Source organism: Acomys russatus, chromosome 21 (assembly GCF_903995435.1).
Source record: "Acomys russatus chromosome 21, mAcoRus1.1, whole genome shotgun sequence".
NCBI classification, from domain to species: Eukaryota; Metazoa; Chordata; class Mammalia; order Rodentia; family Muridae; genus Acomys; species Acomys russatus.
In genome coordinates, this window is record NC_067157.1 from 18488236 (window position 1) to 18511240 (window position 23005).

The window sequence follows — 23005 nt, forward strand, 5'->3', positions numbered from 1 at the left end:
AATTGTCACGCTGCCTAGGGAGAGGGGTATATTCCAAGCACTGTGCCCACATTAGGCAATGTCATTGTGTGGACATAACAGAGATGCCACTATGATGTTAGTAGGCAGTTGTTGACCAGAATGCTATCTGGTCTATGACCACCTGTCTTCCTTGGCCTGGATCTTACTATGTAGCCCAGTCCAACTTTAAACACAAAGCAGTCCTCCTACCCCCTAGCCACACCCACCCTCCCCCGCAAATGCTGGAAGTACAGGGTGTTGGCACTATGTCTGGCAAGATACAGGACTCTTAGGTGAGGACTGAACCACAGTAATAACTTTTCATCGCTCAGTTAGAACTAAAATATTAAGTGTGGTTACTATTTGCTAAAATTGCACCACAGACACTGAGCTATCCCTAGCTGAAAATACTTTGTAAGCCACTCATGTAGTGCTCTATTTTTTCATTAGTCTGATTAATATGCAAGTTGTAAGGTAGAGCTGAGTAGCAAGGATGATTTAAATATCGGGTTACCTGAACAGCATCAAAATACATCTTCTTGGCTTCTAGATCTGTCTTGTCAGACATTAGCCATGCCTTGAGCAAATATTCATAAAAGCTGTCTCCAAGTCCTCCAACTGACACATGATCTGAAAAAGAAAGGGAAATGAGTTTCCTGGTGACTCAGCTTTTAATTCAGATAATGCAGCAAAATCATATTAGCGGCTAGGATTCAAAACCCATCAGCTGTAGCTCAATGGGACATGTGAATCCCAACAAATCCCCTATTTCAGAAAGATCTCCCGAAATGAGCAGATGGGCTGGGAACTCACATGACGTATCCTCAATGGTCACCAGGCTACTCTTGCAAACATGATGAGAAATTAAGTGGGGTTGCTTTTAATTCTAAAAACCTGGTTTTCTAGTTTAAAAAGAAGAGGCAAATTAAGATGCTCCATAGTCTACATTTAAAGATTTTAAATTTAGTTTAGAGCTGTGTAACAGATAACTTTGTCAAAGCTTTAGGCATTAAATAAAACAAAGAGGTGTTAAAAAAAACAAGAGGCTCCTTAGGTCCATGTCGTTTTTTAAGACTATATAATTTTTCTACTGTTCTAAGGCTGAGGGGAGAAAGCTGATGGGCAGGTGTCTTAAAAAGGGAGAAAGCAGGGCTGGAGTGCTGGCTCAGTGGTTAAGAGCAGTGGTTGTTCTTCCAGAGGACCCAAGTTCAATTCCCAGCACCCACATGGCAGCTCAGAATTGTCCGTAATCCAGCTCTGAGTGGATGCCCTCACACAGACACACATGCAGGCAAAACACCAATGCACATAAAACAATAATAAATACACCCAATAAAAAAAATAAACAGCAGCTGGGTAGTGGTGGCACATAGCTTTAATCCCAGTACTCAGGAGGCAAAGGCAGGTGTATCTTTGTAAGTTTGAGGTCAGCCTGGAGTGAGTTCTTGGACAGCCAGGGCTCTGTTACACAGAGAAACCTGTCTCACACACACACCCTCCAAAACAAACAAACGAACAAAACCAAGAAAGCAAAACTGTTTGACTTGTAACACACTGATCCCACACTTCCACCGACTCTTGACTATGGTTAGCCTACACCAAAGATCACCTAGCCGTGACCACCTGCAGCCAGGTTTCCTCATCTTGACAGCAAGATGAGTGGTCCCTGAGGCTAAAAGAGAGCACGGCACAGCTGAGAGCTATTTGAGCCCACAGGCCACATAGGGCTCCACATTTGGATGTTTGCTTTTCATCATAAAGCACCAAGTATAAATTGAATGAATCTTCATTTTTAAAGCACGTTTGCTTCCAAAACCACAAACACAATCGATTTGAAACATCATGCCTAGAATGGAGAGAACTTGAACGTTAACAAAATGGCCTTTCAAAGCTCCCTCACACAGAGCTAAATCTAAAATGAAATGTATCTTCCTTGACTTGGTTACTCAGTAATGCATCAGCAGATCTCTAGCTGCCTAGCCAACAACTCCACTTTGAATCTACATGGGTGTTGAAAATTGAATACACTAGAAACCAAATTCCTTTTTTGGGGGGGAGGGGGAGGCGGGTCTTCAATGCCACATCCTTGGTCAGGTTTCCATTCTCCTATCTGTAGACACTGGAATTCAGGGGAGCGGGTACCAGTGGAACTGGGGTTGTATCTCAGTACTGGCCACTTGCCTAGCTTACCCTAAGGTTCTGGGTTCAATTTCCTAGCAACGAAAACACTGAAAAATAGAGACCAAGAGCCATGCAATGGGAACATTTATTTTTTTCTGATTTTAGGCAGTGGGCTCTGGAACTCTACACTCTTTACCTCCCATGTATCTTTTGAGGATGCCCCACCCCCATCATCTCGGTTCTACTACAGTGATCCCGGCTCAAACCACCACGACTTCCGTCTTACTTAGCTTTAACTGACAGCTTGACGCAGCCTACAGTCACCTAGAAATGACTCCCGAACGAGAGACGGAGAGGCTGGATCAGACTGACCTGGGAGCATATCTGTTGATGCTGGAGCACCCAGCCCGCTGTAGGCTCTACCACCCTAGGCAGGCAGCGCTACGGTGTTTAAGACAGTTAGTCAAGTTCAAGGCTAGGAGCGAGCCAGCAAGCATAGTTCCTCCATGGTTTCTTTTTCACGTTCCTGCCGTGACGCCCTCAATGACGGACTGCGACCCGGAAGTGTGAGGCAGTCAAAGCCTTTTTTTTTTCGTGTGAGTTGCTTGGGTTAGGGTGTTTCATCACAGCAGCAGGAAGGAAACAGGACCAGCTTTTGCTTGTGGCCAATAATCCCCATTTCCTGCTTTCACTCTCATCGGACGTGCTATTTCTACTTAATTTTAGTAAAATTGCATGGCAAGGTGTGTTCCTCATCTGTCACAGTGCTTGACAGCGCCTTGTGGTCTTGCCCGCTGCGCTGGACAGGGAAGTCAGCATGTCCTTTTGCTGTAAGAGGTTCTGGTGTTAACCCCTCTCCACACTGCTGCCACCCAGCCCTTCACAGGAGTCCCCTCACCACTAGCTTAAAGCTCTTCAAGCCCGGCTCTTTGGGTACCAGAAGGGCCTGTCACAGTTTCAGTATTCTCCATGTCATTGGTCACTTAGACTCCACTTCCTTGTCATGTAGACCCTTTGGATCCTCAAAATGATCAGCATCCATCTCCCTCAGGGCTACTATAGGCATTGCCTTCACTGAGAAAAATGGACACACTTCATATCCAACATTACGTGCAGACCTTTCCGGAAAACCTTGCAAGGTTCCATGTCACTTTTAGGCAGTACACCTTGGCCACATCTTTACTTCCAGAATGTGGTCCAAGTACCTCTCCTCTTCACCAAATCACAACACATGAAGGCAGAGATAATCACGATGCATGAAGGCAGAGATAGGCCCTCATGTCCACATCGAGCCCTGGAAAGCCTCTTTCCCTCAAAACTAAGTGATACCAATGTCACAATGTCTTGAACGTCCATGTTAATAGGAATTTCACCTATTCCACCTCGCAAGGGCCTGGTTTTAAATATTTAAATATGCACTGAAAAAAAAAATACTACTCCAGAATCATATGAATTAAATTTTGGGGAAAATATGTTTTTAAAGTTGTAAGTCTGATTTCTTAAAATAGCAGCCTATGACCTTTACAGTTTCCTAAATAAATTACCGCAGAAACCTCTGACATTTACAAAGTAAATAGACTAAGTAGGATGTCATCAATAATAAGGCCTGCTGTTGTAAGCATGGCTGTAGGAGACAAATGCGAGTGATGCACGGCAAAGCAAATCCCTATCCGGTTATTGTCAAAATAACAAGGGCCAGATGATGTTAGGGGAAATGACGGCCACGGTCCAGACATGCCCTTCAGGGTCAGAGCAACGAGAGAGAGTGGGAACCCAGTGGCCAAGGGCAGCTTGGTACTGTCCCAATGGCCACAATCAAGACATGCCCTTCAGGGTCAGAGCAACGAGAGTGGGAAACCAGCAGCCAGGGGAAGCTTGGTACTGTCCCATGGGCTACTATTCCATAAAGATGGAAGAACAAGTTGGGGTACCCACGGGTCATTTTAAAGAAAAGGGGGTTATATGATAATATACTTACTTCAGTTAACTTTGGTGTTAATTTAAATTTTTTCTAGCTGTCACAAACCAAAATAAAGGAACACAGAGAGCCACATGATGGTTTTGGTAGCTTAGTATTTCATTCATTGGGCTTTCCTGGGTCTGGGTGACAGTTTGGGTGGTAACAGAGTTCTGTGTGTAAATTCTTTGTGGGTGAAGGAGAGAAGGTTTTTCAGAAAGACAAGGCCACTAACTCTAGAAAACCAAAACTATGGTATTTTCATGCCTAACAGTTTTAAATGAACAGTCACTCAAATCTTAATGTTCGTCTCTAAAGGGGTAAATTCTGATTTTTCTTCTTGCTAGGAATAGGTCCCATACAAAGATTCATAATATCTAAAAACAAAAACCAAAGCAAAAATGTCAACAGAACAGTAAAAGAATCAAGATGCGGGAGGATCAATATAATTGTTTTTGCTTATTTCTTTAACTAGGCTTCATATGAACCTGAATTTACCTGTCCAAAGCATTGTTTTAGTGCTACTCATAAACACACACACGAACACACACACGAACACACACACACACACACACACACACACACACACACACACACACACATCTAGCAGCAGTGATCACAAAGCCTGTTTCTCTCCCATGGCTGGGCTGGAATGTTGTTTAGCCATAGCTAGGAAGCAGGGACAAGTTTTACAGAAGCGTAGATAGGACTGTTGCTAGAGAAATGAAAGGTCAGATACAACACACAAGAGGACAAAATCCATTAATTTAAATAATCACCAAGTAAGTACAAAGTAGTGTGTTCTGAGTGAGCAGACATGCCCATGGCATGCTTACCAACTGTTACAGCTTCAAGTCCCTAGGAAGACAGATGTGCATGAGCATCAGGAAGGGGACTGTGGGTAGAAATAACCCAAACTGGTCATCTGGAGAGGAAGAAGTTGAGGTGTAGTGGATGGTAACAAATTACACACAGGCCTTTGCAGAAGGAAGCTTCTGGAAGGAAAGTCATGTGATTTGGAACTTAGTGGAGGAGCTAGATAAAAGAGCTGAGGAAATAATATAAGAAAAAACAAAAACCAAACCAAACCAAACCAAACCAAACCAAAACAAAACAAAAAACCCAACCCTAGGTACAGCCAAGTAGGCCATGGTGAGGAAATAAAAATAGAAGTAGTTCTTCCATATGGCTGGACACAGGATGGAGCATGGGAAGGAACAAAGATAAGAGTCATCTCTCCTGTTTGTTCTTCCATCAGAAAATTGGCTGATAAGCAAAAGGCTCATTGTACCAGTAAATGGAGCCAAATGCATAGCATATGGTGACTGAGCAGGTGAAACCAAAACGCCCTGATGTAACTGCCTCTTAGGGCCCTTCTTCATAGTGATGAAAGAAAGGCAGACAGAAGTTGAGGAGATTCTCTTCACCTTTTGAAATATCCAAGAGAAGAACTCTAAGGCTGGTCACTCTTTTGGAAAAAAATTAATGTGATTGTCTTGTATGCCAATAATTTAGTGGGCCTCAGATGTTTCATGCTAGTCTCAATGCCCCTGACACTCTTGTTGTTGCTTTTCTAGGCAAGATTTCTCTATGTCACAGGCCTCGAACTCACTTTATAGACCAGGCTGGCCTTGAACTCACAGAGAATAGCCTGCCTCTGCCTCCCCAGGTGCTGGGATTAACGGTGTGCGTCACTCCACCTGGCTACCCCTCCCACTCTTAAAGATCAACAAATACCTTGAAGAAGGTGCTCATCTGAATATTACCTATCAATATTAAGCAACTGAAACAATATTTAATAACAATTTTGTTGATTCATTAAAAGTAATAGTTGTAACAAGAAATGACATTTGTCATAAATATGCCACTTTATAGATTAAGCAAAATTAAGACCGACACTATTTTACCTAACAACCATCCCCCACCCCCAATCTCCTTAATGTTTGCTTTTTTGGCTAGATTTTCATGTCTGCTCCAACTTTGATCCATGAGTGTACATTGCTTTGGCTAAAGTATACTAAGAAAAGTCTGTCTCATGCAGTATTCTAATCATCTACCCAGGGGCTGGAGATGAGGCTCAAATGGTCATGTGCTCATGGACATATGGCCACCTGCATCTGATGTCTCTGAACACACATAAAAATGTTGGGCATGGTGTCACATGCTTGTCACAGCAACTGGGAAGGCAAAGACCAACACATTCCTCGCCAGCTAGCCTGCGCCATGGAGTCCCAGGCCAGTGAGAAACCTTATCTCAAAAAACAAGGTGGATGGTACTGAGGGACTACTCTTGAGGCTAATCTCTGGCCTTACACACACACACGCACACACACGCACACACATGCACACACCTGCACACATGCACAGGAGTACTTCCTCCCATATGCATGGCGTTATCTTACATCTTTTGATATAACAGCAAAACAAGTTATGTATAAAAGGTTGAACTATTTTTTTTTAAAGACTAGCTACAATGCAGGGTTACAAATTATACCAATGAACTTGGAAGAATTATTTCTTTTACGTGTACGTGTGAGCACTCATATGTATGTAATGCATATCATGTGCAGGCCCAGTGTCCTCGTTGGCTAGAAGAGATTGTTAGAGCCCTTGGAACTGGACTTGTAGGCAGTATGAGCCATCAGGTGGGTATTAGGAACTGAGCCTAGGTCCTCTGTAAGAGCAGCAAGTTCTCTTAACAATGGAGCCATTTCTCCCGGCCCTCAACAAACTTTTCTACTCTGTTACACTAAAATCTATTGGGTATCTTGTACTTTTATTGTATTCATAATAGCGTCCACTACTTGTTTGGAAAATATTGGTTTTTTTTTTCTGACTTATGCAGAAAGGCCGTGTTGACACGCTTCACTGCACAATAAAAACAAAAGAGCACCTTTGTTAAAGTCACTACCAATATTATAAAGAAACCAATGGCGTTAAGCTCATGGTATTATATACAAGTCTTCTAAAATTCTAATTTGTATTTAGAAACTGGAATCTTACCACCATTGGTAAAAACACCATTTTTTCATATTTGAGAACCAACTCCCCAGGTCCGAATAACCAGCTGCCTTTAGTTGTAGAGACAATGACTCATGAAAGAATAATCACAATCACCCCATAGCAAGCAATCATACCAGTGATAACAGACTCATGAAACACAAGATTTCTCCCACATAACTGTTCTCTTTCATCCAGTGTCAGAAACACTTCTGTGTATGTTCATATCCTCACACGAGTCATTATTATGACAGCAGTGTTGACGGTGAACCCGGCAATCTAGAATCACTTAGGAGATGAACCGCCCAGCATGGCTGAGATGGAGTTTCGAGATGGGGTTAACTGAGGTGAGAAGACCCATTCTAAGTGTGCATATCACCATCCTGAGCACTAGGGTTCCCTACTGAGCAAAAAGAACAAAGCCAGGGGAACATCTCCCTACTTGGAACGTTGCCTCAGGCTCTTGTTACCATGAGAGACTATACTAGTGAACTGGGAGCCCAAATGCAAGGCTTTTTGCTAAGTATGTTGTGTCAACAAGCCATTCCTATGATCACAGTGCCATACATGCATGTGCTGGTGTTCACCAGAATCAAAGATGATGATTCCCCTGTATCATCAAAGCATGCCTAAGTGAACTGGTGTATTTGAAACTGTAGTAGAAATGACTGAGCATTAGATTAGCTGTTTGCTGTCTGCCTTGATTCCTCAGTCTATCAGTTTTGCCCACCACTGCTCACTCAGCATAAGTGCAAGTGTGCACAGGAGAAAGGCAACATGTCTCAGTGTTCATGAACTTTTGACTTTGTGGAACCATGTCCAGGGCTTCCAGCGGTCTGTAGACCACACTGAGTGGGAGCCTTCTTTCTAGATCTCAGACCTGCAGATCCAGGCTCTTCCTAGCTATCACCAACAGGAGACATGGGGGTTAGCAGGCTTTCCCCCCACCCCCACTGACTTATTCTTTAAAAAAAGCACATAAAAAAATAGTATGGTATAATTATCTAAGAATGTTATTTAATGTAAAGAAAAGAGAAAAGGTTAGAATACAAATTTAACACCCTCAGCACACCTAGATATCTCACCTGCACTGCTCCTTAACCTATCACAGTCTTTCCAAATTGGCGCCAGGCCATTTCTTTTGACAAATTCCAAGTCTTTATACTACTGTTGAAAATGACCTGAAGTGAGGGCTTCTGGCTTCAGAAGACCTTGCTTTACATTCATTTTTATACGAGAGGTAACTATTTCATAAGAAGTCTTTACCTGGTAGCTTAAAATTACGAAGAGAGAGAGAGAAAGGGGTGGGGGGAGATATCTCTGTGTTACTCATTTCCGAACTCAAAGCAGAAAATGTTAGAAACGCAGTGGTCTAGCTACTACCCTGGGCAGAAGCATCAGGCGAATCTGCCTTCCTTCGAATCACACACCCAGAGTCCTCCCTGCACTGGCCAGACCATTCTTTTCTGATTAATGGCTTCAAATAATGTTTATAATAATGTCATCAGGAATGTCTGGTTTTCCAGCGGCGCCCTGTCTAAAGATGGTTAAGACCCACTTTCCCTTCTCAGCATTGCTTAGCAAGAACTGCACTTGCTCTCCGCTGCTCGCCTGGTGGTGCTGGGCACCAGGAAGAGAATGAAGGCTCAGCTTTGAACTTACGTTGACCCCACTGTCCACTACTGGGATTCAGATAGTTCGGATAGAGACCTTCTGGTTTTTCCAGTTTGTTCAGTACTTTTCGAATATTCATTACCTACAAAGAAGAGGAATGTTAATGTGAAAATCTAAGAAAAAGTTTACATGCCATTCTAATAATAATAATAATAATAATAATAATAATAATAATAATAATAATATTATTATTTGGTATGGGTAGAAAAAGAAAAGTTAATAAAATGTCTCAGAATTTTGTTATAACAAAAATAATAGAAACCAGCACATATAGTCATACATCTGTAGAACTTGAGACCCCAAATCGAGAACCCCCCCTTCTATATATAAGGCTATATCAGAGTATAAAACAATAACTGTCCCTTTAGAATTGTGCATGTGAATAGGACGATATGGAAAATAAATAAACACAAATAGGTCAAGAGAAGACAAATGGGACGGGGGGGGGGGGGGAGGAAAAGGACTTATGCAAATTCTCACACTGAGCTCCACCCCTCAGGGCAAGGGTATTGGGAGATGGGGCTTTGAGGAATATTCAGGAGTATGAGTCTTCCGCCTCACCCTCTTGTGCAGAGAAACAAACAAGAGGTCACGGGAGCATGTCACCTAGCAACATCTCTCACATCATCACCTGCTGCTGTCAGGCAAAGGACACCCACCACCACCCCAGCGTTCTCTGTCTCTGCCCGTGTCTGTCTCTGTGTGTGTGTGTGTGTGTGTGTGTGTTTGTGTGTGTGTGTGTGTCTGCCTTAGGCACCTCATTTCTCTACCACTCTGCCCCCACCCCCTCTGCCCCCACCCTCTCTGCCCCCACCCCCTCTGCCCCTACCCCCTCTGCTCCCACCCCCTCTGCCCTCATGACTTGCTCAGTGCCTTTATCTCTTCTCTAAGCCCTCACTCCTCTCCCTTCCCCCAATAAGCCCCCTTATCCTAGATCTGTCGCGTGTGGTATAATTCCTCAGGGGCACACCTTGACGTGGACCCACCACATACCAGGCATCACTATATTTCATAGCATTAGGAATTACATCTTCCTAGTTTAAACTCTAACTGTAGACCTCCCAGTGGCCACAATGTGAGAAATGAGGTTCCGTTATAAGCCATTCCCTTAGGGATTATTTTTTCCTGTGGAGGTGTGAGTTCACTAAGGGAGAAGTGAACAGGACGGGGTGCGGGTGGGGATGTGAGTTCGCTAAGGAAGAAGTGAACAGGACGGGGTGCGGGTGGGGATGTGAGTTCATTAAGGGAGAAGTGAACAGGACGGGGTGCGGGTGGGGATGTGAGTTCGCTAAGGGAGTAGTGAACGGGTGGGGACGTGAGTTCACTAAGGGAGAAGTGAACAGGACGGGGTGCGGGTGGGGACGTGAGTTCGCTAAGGGAGAAGTGAACAGGGCGGGGTGCGGGTGGGGATGTGAGTTCACTAAGGGAGAAGTGAACAGGACGGGGTGCGGGTGGGGACGTGAGTTCGCTAAGGGAGAAGTGAACAGGACGGGGTGCGGGTGGGGATGTGAGTTCGCTAAGGGAGAAGTGAACAGGGCGGGGTGCGGGTGGGGATGTGAGTTGGCAATGCTGTACTATAGTAGTCAGATGGTTTGAGAAGGCTGACGCGTCTGAGGAGAATTTCAACAAAGTGGAAGACAACTTTCAAGGAATTTTACCTCAAAGAGGTAAAAGATAAAAGTTGTGAGCCTCAGCTGGCTGGAGTGTGTCATAGGACCTCTATGGTAGGCTCCATCCTATTCTCTCTCTTCAACTGCTCCTGGTGTCTATTCTGTTTGCTCTTCTGAATGAGAATGAAGCATCCTCCCTAGGGTCCTCCTTGTTATTTAGCTTCTTTAGGTCTGTTTATTGAACTGCGGTTATCCTGTATTATGTGGCTAATATCTACTTATAAGTGAGTATATACCATGCGTGTCTTTCTGAGTCTGGGTTACCTCACTCAAGATGATCGTTTCTAGTTCCATCCATTGGCCTGTAAATTTCAAGATTTTTTTGTTTTTGTTTTTAATAGCTGAATAGTATTCCAATGTGTAAATGTACCACAGTTTCTTTATCTTTTCTTCGGCTTAGGGGCATGTGGGTTGTTTCCATATCCTGGCTACTTTGGGGTGGAGCTCAGGGAGTCTTATGGAAGAGCTGAGGGGAAAGAAGAACCTAGGGGAAACAAGAGGCTCCACAAGGAGACCAATGGATCCAACAAGTTGGGGGGGGGGGTGGGTGGGTTCTACAGAGACTGATGCACCAACCAAGGACCATGCATGGTGAGGACCTAGACACTCTCCTCCGATGTAGTTGATTGGCAGCACAGTCTCCTGGTAGGTCCCATAGTATGGGGAGCAGTGGCCCTGTCTGACATGGACTCTGGTGCCCTCTCAGTGATCATTTGTCCCTTACGGGGCAGCCTTGCCAGGCCACATAGGAAGAAGAGGACGCAGGCAGTCCGGATGAGACTTGAGAGGCTGAGGTCAGATGATAGGGGAGGACGGCTGCCCTTTCTTGAGGACTAGGGGAGGAGGAAAGGGGAGATGGGATGGAGGATGGAGGATGAGGGAGGGGGCTACAATCAGGATGTAAAGTAAACAAAATTTTAAAAAGGCTAAAAGCCAAGTGGAGAGGCCATGTAGTAATGGATGGGTTTGCTTCCTGAAGACAAAGCTATTCCATGGCTACTTCATATTTGAATATACTTTAACCTTTCACATATGTGCTTGGTACAGTGTATGGAGTACTTCACATTTTTAGATGGAAAAACTTTCCGACAGGTAAGTAACTTTTTTCGTGCACAGCAAGCCACAGGGGGAGAAGCAGGCTCTCTCACCATGAGTCACACAGAATCATGGAAAGACTAGGTTTAGGTTGACAGTCTGACCCAGTGACACAAGGCATGCTCCACAGTTTCGCATGGCTGCACAAACCCCATGCTCTGCATGAGTTTGCATGACTCACCTTTTCAGCAAAGATGGGGTTTCCTGACAAGTGACTCAAGTGCACAAACTCCAGATGCAGAGTTCCAAATTCGGCCAGAATACTGCTGCCTCCGGAGGCCCAGGGCCAGTTCCGCCCGATCCCACTAAGGAAGACAAGAAGCCGAGGAGTTATGCGTCAGGTGTCTGTCGGGGAGCACCATTTCCGAAGATTCTAAATGGCAGAAGTTGGAAAGCTTACACTTCTGCAGTGGTAGCTATTACTCCAGTTGATATCTTATCACATGATGCTTTTTTTCCTGGCTACTGGTTTAAGCTTCGGCCCCTATCTTCCACCCGAAACTCGGTGTTGACCTATATGAGAAAGTCGCTGTGTGTTCCACGTGACATAGTTTGGAAGCTCCAGGTTCTGTGTAGCCCCCATGCCCTGGTGCCATATGCAGCTCTTCAGCATTTTAATTGAGATTGCATGAAATTTTAGATACTCAAATTATACTTAAAAATCTATTTGGATAGGAGATAAATTTCAAAGATTCTTTACTGAAGTACTCCTGTCCTTTTCCAAATCCTCCCTCCAATTACTAGACTTCCTTATGTGTATCTTCACACCACATTTTAGCTATTTTCTAAGGCACTGACTCACTGCCTGTCTTACTTAATCTATGCTTAAGAATATAAAATTATGTTATATAAACCTCAAAGGCATGAGCTGCAAATATATGGGTTGGATGGTTTATCTCAAAAATACCTTTTAAGCAGGGATCTTTTTTCCCTTTTAATGTGTGTCATGTATGATTTATGTGTGTGCTGCTGGTGTGTGTATCCCTAAGTGCAAATGCAGAGCCCACAGGGACACCAGGTACCTTCCGCTATCAATCTTTGTGCCTTACTACCTTGGGGACAGGACTTTCTGCTGTACCTGGAGGTAGGCGGGAGGTCAGAAAGCCGAGGGATTCCTCCTGCCTCCGCTTCCTCAGAGCACTGGGTCACAGAACTATGGAGTCACAACCAGCTTTTTATGTGTGTGTGGGGGGTGGTGGGATTTGAACTCGGGTCTTCATACTTGTGCAGCATGTATTCTTATCCATAGAGACATCATCCCAGCCCCAAACATGAAGTGACTCTTGACATTACCATCAGATTCTTGGGTATAGTTTGTTTCTCAAGAAACACTTAAATCTTCAAGACATATAGTCAAATAAAGTTAAATACACTCCAGACAGACAATTCCAATTCGTACACCTGCAAATGCACATCTTGGTTTTGGTTCAGACTCGCATGTATTGTACAATCTTTGATACGCAATAGCGACCATGAATGGCGCTGGGTTACAAGTGAGATGAGGCAATAAATCACGTTCCTCAAAGATGTCACAGGGCACTAGGAGGCAAATATTTGAGCAGAGAAACGCCAGTACAGTTTTTAAATGCTGAGGTAAATCTGAGAAGAGTTCCTGGAGCATCTTGCACAAGGATGTAACATCACAGGCGTCATGGGAGCCCCTCCTCTGAGCCCAGAGTTGAGTCTTAAAGAATTAAGAGTTGAGGAGGAAAGAGCTGTGAGAAATTGAAGGTGGGCACATGGCCACTGCAGAGAGAACCGAGGGCAGGGTCTGACATAGGGGATGTGGGGAAGAGAGGTGGCAGGTACAATGGCTGTCGCACCTGAGCATGGGACCAGAACGTCTGCTGGAAGGCTACTTTTTGTTTTTTGAACACAGATTCTTTTAAGTGGTGCCCCCTAAACGTCCAAGCTACTGCTCTTTACATGGGTAGAACCCTGTCACTGCTCCTAGTGCTAGACTGCTGAAGAATATGGAAACTGAACGGCAAGGACACTGGGCACAGGAAACCCTGGGCCAGTGTCGCTCTTATTCTCTCTCCATTTAGAGCCACATAAAGGGTTTGTTTTAGACCGCACAAGCATGGTTGACATGCCTAATAAAAGAGACACGGGGAACTAAAAACCCTACATTTGCTTTAGACAATGTCCTAAATTTCCAGTTCTTGGGAATATGAGTTATCTTACTTTACAGTTACTTTACTAAGATGAATGTTGAGTTGCCCAAATGGAATGGGAGGCTGCCTTCGCCTCTTGTCCACTCAGTGCCAGTTCAGGTAGCAATTGGCCATTTGCTGTCATGACAAATCACCACCTTTACTCGACACACTTCTTCACTAAACAATGTCAAGTTTATTAAGCAAAAACTACAACGTCCTTGGTTGAGGAGAAACACTAAAAACTAATTTGTAACATAAGACCATATCAGGATAAGACACATGACAGCTTCATCCTGGAGCAGGAAGTAAACAGGGTGTAGTGAGCAAGTCCAGCCCACCTCCCGGAATCTAAGGAACTGGCTTTATTCAATTTAGGGGATTAGAACATGCGGAGGCATACTCAGAAGTGCCAGCTAAACAGTGTAAGTGCACTAAATAAAACTCAAATTTATTTAGTATCCATACATTTGTTCCTCTTAATTTATGTGATGAGTCAAGAGAAAAACCGGTGACAAACTGATTATTTCTTCCCATGTTAAATGCTTTTTCTGGCATCCACCATGAGGAGGAAAATCACATTCGTTTCTATCTCTGCTGAGCAACACAAGGAGCAAGAACATGAGCTGCACACATCATGCTAAGAGAAAGGCAGCTGGGTTTAGGACATGCGAGTATATGAAAGAATAGCTCCGGGTATCTCTCAGCCCCATAGTGTTAATGCATTTCAGTAAAATGTATTTGCAGGACGGATAGCTGTGCTGGTTCTTAAATAGGCAACTGGGAAGTAGTTGAAGAAGTCAGAGAGAGCACAATCTAGATGTCATAGACAAACTGTAAAGACCAGCAGATTGGTCTGGGATAGAGAAGGAGCACACACCATATGATGGAGACCTGTGTGACCTGGGAATACACTTGCTTGCACTCTGGCACACCATATAAATCAAACCCAAAGTTTAGTCACCCAGAGAGGGATGGTCAGACAACTTCCTAAGGTTGTTTTAATTAGCATCCTTTAAAAAGACAGGGCCTAGCCTAAACTGACATGTGACTCATTTTGAAGATTAGGCTGGCCTTGAACTTGTGACCCATGATCTCCAAAGGTCTGGGCTATAGGTGTGTACCACCATGTCTAATTACAAGGTCCCTCTTGCTCCAAATTCCAAGTGTAGTGATGAATCTATGCATTCATAAAGCTAAATTCCTACATGGACCATAGGCATGTCTCACTAAAATAGGGCGGCTGTGACAAGGAAAATGAGTCCAGGGAAAGGTCTGCTCTCTTGTCTTCTACTGAAGACAATCATTCTAGTTCTTCATCTATAGGAGTGGGGGATTTAAAAATGCCTTTAATTAAAGTTGTTACATTGCCAGGGTATTTTAAAGCTCAGTTGTGCTCTTCTTTATCTGGCTTGTTTTTTACAAACATGAATGATATGCTTAAAAAATATGTTAAAGACAAAATAATAGCTTTTGTTAAAAAAAAACTATTAGCTTTGTAAGACAAGGCTGAAAGGAAGGGCCATTTAAATATTCCCAATGTTGTTATAATGTCCACATTTTAAGTCAAAATGAGGAGCTGGCATATAGAAATGTGTACACAGAAAGGTAATTGACATGCTCTGGGCAGCTGCCAAAGGTTTGGTTCAAAGAAGGTCAAACTGCTGTGTCCCTCAGTTTCACATATTTCTGTTTCTTCTGGTGTCTAATTCTTCTACTTTAAGCAAGAATATTATTTAATATGCAGACTTCAGCTTTACTTAGCTCAACTTCCCAATATTCTACTAACATCATAAGTATTGGAAAAGAAGACTTATTGCAGCAAAAAATGGTTGACTTCATCAAGTGAAAATAGGAAACTCTCTTTAAAAAAAAGATTGGGTCCTTTGAAAACATGACATACTATTTTCTGTCTAGACTTCATATTTTATTTTTATTAGCAGTGACAATACATCCTGATTCTACTGTACTCAAAGCACGAAAGGGTGATTATGTCCCAACTTCATAGCTCTAATATACAGTGGGATTCACGTGGCTTTTCTGTCACTTGGGAATCATGGGTAATAGGGGGAGAGGAAAGAGCCACATCACTAATGGTCTCATTCTACTCAGGGCTGAACCCTGTGGCAATATGTTAAGTCTTCCTAGAGTCTGTCATGATGTAAGTAGTTGGAGGACCTTTCTGGATTGATGGTCCATCTTTTTAAAAATAATCTTAAGTGGAGGTAATCCCAGGGAAGTACACTTTATAGTTACTACTGAGCTAAAACTGCATGAGTACCATATAGTTGGGCATGTACCGAGATCAAATACAACCAATGAAGAATTTACAGAGCTGAAATGATTCTTAACAACCACCATATTAATATACAAACAAAGCATCAAGCAGTTATACAACCTCCATTAGCTATGACCTTCAATTCACCCTTCCTTGTGGCGTCCTAGTCTATGCAAAATGGCAAACAGAGCAATTTTCATTAAAAATAAAGAATTAAAAGCATTAAGTTTGTGAGGATTCTTGCCTGAATGATTTCTGATTAGCTGATCAGTGAATAAGCTTTCTTTAAGTTAACAGTCTATAATACAACTTACTCCTCAGGGTGATGGAGTCATCAGTCTTGGGAAGAAAACATCCCCACATCCCATATCTTACTCTGAAGTCTTACTCATGAATACAAACGGCATGGCCCATGGGGACACTGAATACAAAAGAGGAAATTAACACGGTATTACTTCTTTTGGATTTTTAGCACAAATTAGGAAAGAATAATTAGAAATTTCACCAATGATTGTTTCATTTAGCTGTATCCTCAAAGCTAATCGATTTAGAAATGTGGCAGTTTCAGCTGCATGTACTGACGTCTCCTTCCTGCCAAGGTCTGCAGAACGCAGAGATCGCAGAAAAGCTGTGTCCCACAGGTTAAGGATGCCCCAAAGTCCATCATAGAAAGTCTACCAGGGAGGACCATTCCCTCAGGGAAAAGTGGCTGATTCAGGGCAGCCATTTGACTATATTCTCATAAACACAGCTGCTACCTGTAAACAGCAGCATGTGGGCATTTAAATCTCTGAAGACTTTTCACCATGTCCATATCCAACATTACACTTGACATTTGTTATATATTCATATGTAATTACTTCAGATTATTTTAACTTATTCTGATTTCTACTACTCTTTTGTGTGTGTGTACGTGTGTGTGTGTGTACGTGTACGTGTACGCGTGTGTGTGTGTGTGTGTGTGTGTGTGTGTGTGTGTCTCATTATCTAAATGTGAGGCTGGGGGCCGTAAGTTACAACGATGGAGGTGCTAAGAAACACCTCTGTGATTCCCAAGAGTCCATAAGCCTTTTATTCTGTTTATACCTCGGGTAGGCTCTCATTGCTAACTTCTGTCAAGGGTCACCAGATTAGGTGAATTCAGCCTTCTCGGGATTCTTGGGTGAACTGGTACACCCTGTTACAGGGTTTAAGAAATATTACTAAGGGATATGTCCCACAAAGCCTTCACTTACCAGGAAAGTGGGACAGAGGGAAGGGCATCCTATTGGGACATTATGACGGGAAGATCTGGACCCAGGGGTTCTGCTCAAACTATGGCACCAGCCAAGGACAATACGTGCAGTAAACTTCAAATCCCTACCCAGATCTAGCCAATAGACAGGACATTCTCCAAAATTGAGTGGAGAGTGGGGTCTGGCTTTCACACGAACTCTGGTGCCCCATATTTGACCACATCCCCTGGATGAGGAGGCCTGGTGGCACTCAGAGGAAGGATAGCAGGCTACCAAGAAGAGACTTGATACCCTATGAGCATATACAGGGGGAGGAAGTCCCCCTCAGTCACAGTCATAGGGGAGGGGAGTAAGGGAAAATGGGAGGGAGGGAGGAATGGAAGGATACAAGGGATGGGATAACAATTGAGATGTAATATGAATAAATTAATAAAATATATTTTTTTAAAAGAAATATTACCAAAAGGGCTAGCAGAACTCAGAAGAAGACATTCTTGTGCAAGCATGTGAGTGTTCATGTATATTTCTCTATTTTACTTTATGAAAAAATAGAACCATAATCTATAGTGCTGCGTTCCTTTCATTCTCTATGACAAATGATGCACACACTCATTTTTCTTGAGCATGGTTTCTTACTGGACGGATATGCTCTCATTAATTTTTCTGTTCTTTTCTTTTTTCTTTTTCTTTCTGAGACAAGGGCTCAGTGCATAGGTTTGGCTGGCCTGGAAGGCTAAGTAGATCAAGCTGGTCTTGAGTGCAGATCCACTTGCCAGTAACTCCTCAACTCCTGATACTAGAGGCTCATGCTGCTACTTTTGGCTTTTATGGCTGACTTAAAACGCACAGTGTTGATGGGCACTGAAGCACAGTATTTATTTGTTTTCTATTTCTTTATTTTTATTTTTATATTTCCATTTCTTTATTTATATTTACATTTCTCTTTCTTCATTTTCCGTTATTATAAAATAATAAATAAAGACATTTATTTCTTGCTACTATCACTAGTTCACTGATCTGTCTAATTGTACCTTTTAGAATGACTACACAGCCTCCACCTGGAAGATGTTAGTTTAATTATTTAAGCTGATAAAGAGGAGTGATTTGGGAACGGATAATGAAGGTGTGAATGGCCATTCTGTTGTCTTGTCACACAGAGAGACATCTAAAACTTGTGGGATTTCTTCACTTCATCTGTCGTAAGCCATGGCACTAAGTCCTTAAAACTGGAGCGGATTAACGACCATGTTCATTTGTACGCAGACACTTCACGATGGAACAGAAGCATGCTCCAGCCCATCCTTCGCAAACAGCCTCCTACTCATGCGGTCCTCCGGTCAGACCCTAAAATTCTCCCACACTTGGATTTTCAATACGATTATTCCACTACATAGCACCATTTCAAGACAGTGAAATTGCAATAAAATTTGGGTATGCTTATTCGCCTGATGGGCACCCATGGGATAAACTGTGAAATTGGTAGAGATTTGAGGCTTTTAAAAACGCCACTTTCTGTAGCACTGTTCAGTGGGGGAAATAGCCAGTACCACTCACTTCTACTAACTGTCAAGATATTCAGAGACCCTGGCCTATGGCATGAGCATAATCCTAGTTTACTACAGTGCCAAGAAACAGGTTTCCAGCGAATACTTTTTTTTTGAACAAACAAAACAAAAAATGTTGTGCCACTGGCTTCTACCACAAACTTGATTTTAAATGATGTACTATTGCATTTGTTGCGGTTATATAGCTACGCTCTGACAACCAGCTCAAGTACAAACCAGAGGCTGGTGAGATGGATCAGTGGGGAAAGGCACCTGCTGTGTGTGTGGAGTTGGGTTCAATCCCTGGGAAGGAGAGGATGGACTCACAAGTTTTCTTCTGTCCTGTCCTCACGCACTGTGCTACTCACATGTGTACATGCAAACACATACACAGACCCACACTGACACACAGAAACACATAGACACACACACACACACACACACACACACGATAAATAAAGTTAAATACAACCAAATAAATAAACAAATTAAAAACAACCAAAGCAAACAAGTATGAGCTCAGTGAAACAAAATACTAGCTGACTGATTTTTAAAAATGAACCTTTTATTGGTGTGTGTATTTCTTTAAATTACGAATCATATCAATGGTAAAGACGTATGAGTGTCACTGTTATTTCCACAAATGCATAAGATATTCTTTCATCATGCCTACTCTCACTTTTACTAATTAGGGGTGTTTTACTTGTTCCATAAGAGTTGAAGGTCTGCCATCATTCACCTTAGAATAGGTGTAGCAATGGAGCAAATGCTATTGGAAAGAATAATTTGCTATCAGTTCTGCCAAAATTAATGTTAGCCTGCGGCAGAAAAATCTGATCTATCAGGATACTATTAAATGGCTTTGTTCAACAGGCGAAAAAAATAAGTGCTTCCAGACGTCCCTTGCCAAACTCAGGAAGTGGGACTGAGCCAGTCAGGTAAGTCTAACTTACTGAGTGCTAACTCTGTGCCAGCTAGCGTGTGATACAACAGAGAACTCTGTGGAAAATATGTCTAGGTATTTCTCAAGTCAATTTGGGCGTCACTGAAAATGTAGAGGGTTACAGTCTCAACTGCAATTTAATTCAGTTTTTGTAGAGACAGCTAAGCTGAATACAGTTTTGGAGAAACCATTTCTGTCTTTCCTATCAACATTCCTTGAGGTATTTATTTGGGAAATCAAGTAGATTCTAATTATGTTTTTTATGAAAGTGAGCTTTTATAAATCTCAGTGTTCCTCAATACCTCAGTGTTCTTGATACCTTATGACTAAACTCAGTCAGTCCCCCATGTTGGTTTTCAACAGATATTAGACTTTTGGGAGGAATTGCAGGATAATTCCTTCTTGGATGCCAAAACCGAGATAGGCAATAAGTTGTTTGTAAGGCAAGAGCAGCAAGCTGAATACTGAAGAGTCTATAGTGAGAAAATGTAAATACTGTAATTGTTCTTTAAATTTGCAAATGATGAATTAATTGCAAAAATGGTTCAAGGAAGCAGATGCTGTTTAGATAATCAGCAGTAGTAATTAGGGTGTTCTTTTTAAGCTGTGTTATGCAAGCTTACCCGTTTCTGTTAACATATAAAGTAAATACAACCAAGAAAGGAAACACAACTATCTTATAATTTAAGATGGTAACGTTCCTCAAATTTGAATTTTTATGTAGCAGCAATACACAGTATGTGCCTGGTGTGTGGCAAGCACGGAAAGATGAGGGGCAGGGCCTTGGTTCGCAAAATGCTTGCCTTCCACGCACTTCGTGAGGACCCTTGTTTGGATTGCTAGAAAGTATATAAAAAGCTGGCTGTAGGGGATGCATGCCTTGACCCCAGTAAGGACCACACGGGAGGTGGAGACAGGCGGACTCCAGGAAGCTCCTCATTCAGTCAACTTAGGCTAGTCTATGTGACAGTCAGGCCAATGAGAGACTTGTCTCAAACAAAAGGTGGAACTCACATGAGGACTGACCCCTATGGTTGTCTTCTGACCTACACACACACACACACACACACACACACACACACACACACACACACACGAGGGGAGTACAGGTAGACATTGAGAGCTGCCTGCAACTTATACTTTGGAGGCTGTTATTACATTCCGAAATAGTTTGGCAAATTAGACAAGACTTACGACAAAGAGTAAACGAGGGATCCAGGGCCCAGCAATAAGGACAGGTTTTCTTCTCAACAGACCGTGAATTACCAGCACACGGTCAATGGCGGCCCTGCCTTGTCCTCAGGAACCTCTGGCTGTAACTTAGAGCTGTGGCAGCAGGACAGTCTGCCGTATATCATAATACACACAGCTCGTGACACTGTGTGTGTTTAATTTTTCACGCTTAGCTTACCTCCTAACTGGAGACTGAGATCAAAGACAGAAGGACACATCTGTTTTCTTTACCCCTCTCTTTCCTATGGATAGATATTTCTCAGAACAGGTGCCAAAATTTAACAACTGTTGCACTTATAAATGGCAGCCATTATTCTATTTCTAACATAATAATCCTTAATGTTTTCCTATCAGATTTAGGACCTACTTTAAGCAAGATTTGTTACTCATATATAACGTGCTTCCTATGTATTGATGATGGCTTACACATATAATTTACAAGTTTGCATACTTCTAGTGACTAAAGATTCTTTATGTTATTGGGAAAATACTGAAAATGTAATTAAGTTTCAGCAAGTTGCACAAAGGGAGAATCATCAAAATATTTTTATGTGCTTGAATTTTGATAGGAAAGACAACAGAAGGAAAAAAAAAAGTGAAGTCTTTTCCCTGTATTTCCTGTGAATGGAGTTTTGTCTTCGTGTGGCAAAGGCTGTGGGAATTCTGACACTGTGACCTTTAACCTTTGGGGATGTGAACTAGTTTCAGGCACAGAGTTCTAAGGAGTGCGGAAAGTCAAGGGTGAACTCCAGACAAATTCTAATAAGCCAACTTTTACAGATAGATCTGGCTTGAGAAAGGCCACTGTGAAATAAAGAGAGTGTGAAGACGGCAGGGCATCACACGTTGGGTCTACCCCTGGTACAACACACCTTATGATTGCAGTAAGTGCCTGATTTTTCCTTGAATGTCAATTTAAGAACAGTAACGGTGTTTATGGGCTATTTTTTTTCCCTCCATTCAAAATGAGAATGCTTTCTTAGATCCCATGAGGAAAATGAACATTCTTAGAATTTCAGATTACCTACTTCAGTTAATAGCAGAATGCCAATGTGAAAAATAGCACAATTATCTTGTAATGTGAAAAGCTGGGAAGAAAATAAAGCAAGACGACGGGACAGAGGCCGATGGGCAGTGAGTGTGGGCTGGTTTGCTTGAAAGAGCCAGTGCAACGTTGGGGAGACTCCCATGCTGGCCATTGGATAGACCTGCTGGCGCAGACCGTAGGCATAGTGTTTCCCTATGTCCTCAGGTGAGCACAACCACAAGACATAACAGCATACTGCTGGCTGTGTGCAACGAAGATGGCACGGAAGGCATCCAGCACCAGAGTCCCTGAGGGCTGAGGAACGGGCATATATCACACAGGGCCCTGAGGCCAGGGCAAGAGCGTGGATTCACTTTAAGTGCAATGGGAAGTCGCTTAAAGTGGGGGCTAAATCAGGCCTGTATCTTAAAATCCACTTTACGGATCTCAGCAAAAAGGGGGCTGCATGAAAGCAAGATGGGAGGTAAATATGAAAATTATTCAGGTAGCCGGCACATGAGGGGCTGAACTAATAGCTAATGCCAGAGACAGATAAGAAAATTGGGGTAACCAGCAGCTTTCCTCTACTCTGGCTCTTGCTGGTGGGCTAAAGTGACATCTTTTAAGAGGATGGAAAAGTCTGGGTTGGTGGTACAAGTTTGTCAACCTGGCTACTTGGGAAGTTGAGACAAGTGGTTCATAAGTTCAAGGCCAGCCAGGACGCCTCTTCAAGACCGCCATCTAAAAATACAAAGTAAAACGAGGGCGGGAGAGGTTAGTGGCAGGTGCCTGTATGGCATCTGTAAGGCCCTAGGTTCATTACTCAGTACTGGAAAAGTACAAATTTTAAAAAGGAAGACTGAGGTAAACACAAGTAGCACAAAAACAAAACACTTCTGCAACTTAAGACTTTCTACAAAAGCTCTTTTATAATGATGAGTATAAAACCAAGTTTGGGCACTTAAAAGTTTCCTTTTTAGTTTTCTTATAGAGACAAATTTATTCAGTTGGAGGGACCATAGTTTGGCAACAGCTTTCTCAGAAATTATTTAAGGATTATGAAAATACTATG

General features: G+C 42.7%; 1 protein-coding gene across 4 annotated transcripts in view; it reads right to left on the reverse strand.

Moving 5' to 3' along the window:
* Nucleotides 1–23005, reverse strand: part of Man1a1 (mannosidase alpha class 1A member 1) — a 178943-nt gene that overhangs the window by 15283 nt on the left and 140655 nt on the right. For all 4 annotated transcript variants that reach the window (XM_051164419.1, XM_051164420.1, XM_051164421.1 and 1 more), the window contains 3 exons: nucleotides 11699–11822; nucleotides 8741–8834; nucleotides 515–630 (listed from right to left, as the gene is read on the reverse strand). In XM_051164419.1, the coding sequence (XP_051020376.1) occupies nucleotides 515–630; nucleotides 8741–8834; nucleotides 11699–11822 (334 nt within the window). The remainder of the gene's footprint in view (nucleotides 1–514; nucleotides 631–8740; nucleotides 8835–11698; nucleotides 11823–23005) is intronic.